Below are 2149 nucleotides of genomic sequence, written 5' to 3' on the forward strand. Positions count from 1 at the left end.
TTATAATAATAGTAAAGTGAATATAACTCAATAGTAATTAAAATGTTAAATTAGGTCGGAGGTTCTGTTTCATCCACTAATCTATGTTTTAATTTAGGTTTATTTTTTTTAATAAGAAAAGAATTCCATAACTCAATTAGACATAAATATTTCTAAGAAATTCTCGTCATATACTAAACCCAATCTAACTAGTTCATTTCATTTACTGAAAACTTTAAGTAGAATATTAACCTTATTTATTTATTTTCAAATATTTAATTAAACCACTCAATTTTAATATATATTTAAAAAAGTTGTGGAAGAATAAATAAAATAAAATTAAACTAAATAAAGCAATAAATATATACCGACATGGCAAGTAAAAATGTATCTTTTAAAATTAACTATAATCTGGGTAGATTAAGTTCCATTAATCCTAAAAAAAATTCATAAACTAGCTAAATCTAGAAAATTTTCATTTATTTGAACCTAATCCAAACAAAAATCTCTGAATTATACATGGAAAGCCGGAACCAATTCATTCCAGTTGAATTTGCAAGCCTGATGCATGACATAATTAGTTCATAATTCATAGTTTTCCCCATCACATTCCATATTATGTTTTCCATCCCTATATAAATCCTTCCCTTATTTTCAATCTTCATCTCATCTCTCATCGGAATTATGTGGACCCAAACCCTTCCGATCATGGCCGCTTTCATGGCCACTTTCATGTTCCTCCTCGCCCTAACCAATGCTCAAAACGCCCCCGGTGACTATCTCGCGCTTCACAACCGCGCTCGAGCCCAGGTCGGCGTCGGCCCCATGCAATGGAGTAATACCATGGCCGCGTACGCTCAAGCCTATGCGGAAAAAAGAAAGGGTGACTGCGCCATGATTCACTCAACCGGGCCGTACGGGGAAAATATAGCCGTGGGCTACTACCCTGAGTTCACTGGGGCGGATGCGGTGAAGTTGTGGGCGAACGAGAAGCCGTTGTATGATCATGCGTCGAATAAATGCGTGGGTGGTGAATGTGGGCACTACACTCAGATGGTGTGGCAGAGCTCGGTGCGGCTTGGATGTGCTAGAGTGCCCTGCAAGGCTAATTCTCAGTTTGTTGTTTGCAATTATGATCCTCCTGGCAACTATATTGGGGAAAAGCCTTATGATTCTTGGGTGGTATGAAGAGATTTGGTTTTAAAAATTTTATGAATTGTAATAAAGTTTGTGAGAGAATCATGAATTTATTTATTGAAATAAAGCTATGATATTGTCTACAATAGTATTATATTGTCTAGAGCATAAACTCTTGTGACTTTGTTTTAACTTCCTTACTTATAAACTCATGATCCTAGAGTCTCCCCTCTCATTAAGTACACCACATAGAGCCACCTTTGAAGCCTATAGATTACCTATGATCATAGAGCCTCCCCTCGAACAAAATACACCATAGAGCCTCCCCTGAAGCCTATGGATTTCTAAAAGAAACTCCCTTTAATCGAGACTCGACTTCTTTCTTCGGAGACCTTAAACAAAATTGACAATTTGTTCGATATGTTTGACTACGATTTTTAGGCTTACAACTTTTTTGTTCAATAGAGCTAAGTTAAGTTCATAGTCTGTTACCATGTTACTAAGCACAAATCTCTACAATGTTATATGATATTTGTCCACTTTGAACATAACATCATGAGTTTGCTTCGAGCTCCCACAAGAAGTCATGTTAAGGAAAATGTATTCTTTAGTTATAAATCTATGATCATTTCCGAACAGTCTTCAACACTAAGAGCATCAGCCACCAGCCAATTGCTGTTCCAAGTCACTCGGAAGAAATGCCCTCGGCGGAGATACGGAAAACCAGTCACGGTGTTTTCGGCCTCCAAATCGGGAGACCCACAACGACGGCGATTAACTCCGCTGCAATATGATACCCACACCGGAGACGAAGACCCATTGCCGCAACCTATCAGCATTTACCGGCTCTAAATATGGAGACCAACAGGGCCGGAGTAGCTGCACCCTTGAATTATTTAGCGAAATAGAATGTTGTTTTTAAATGGGGGATATGCAAGAGAATGCATTCAATGAGCATAAGAAGAAATTAACTAGTGCACCATTACTTGTCTTGCCTAACTTTGATAAATCTTTTGAAATTGAGTGGGATGCA

At 37.7% G+C, this 2149-nt stretch overlaps 1 protein-coding gene across 1 annotated transcript; it reads left to right on the forward strand.

Annotated features, from left to right (window-relative positions):
* Window positions 1-663: 663 nt before the first annotated feature.
* On the forward strand, window positions 664-1167 carry LOC111798685 (basic form of pathogenesis-related protein 1-like). The gene has a single exon (XM_087118305.1). The coding sequence runs from the start codon at window positions 664-666 to the stop codon at window positions 1165-1167; it is 504 nt and encodes a 167-aa protein (XP_086974431.1).
* The last annotated feature ends 982 nt before the right edge of the window (window positions 1168-2149 follow it).

This window comes from Cucurbita pepo, chromosome 1 (genome assembly GCF_057944985.1).
Source record: "Cucurbita pepo subsp. pepo isolate OVF chromosome 1, ASM5794498v1, whole genome shotgun sequence".
In the NCBI taxonomy this organism is placed as follows: Eukaryota; Viridiplantae; Streptophyta; class Magnoliopsida; order Cucurbitales; family Cucurbitaceae; genus Cucurbita; species Cucurbita pepo.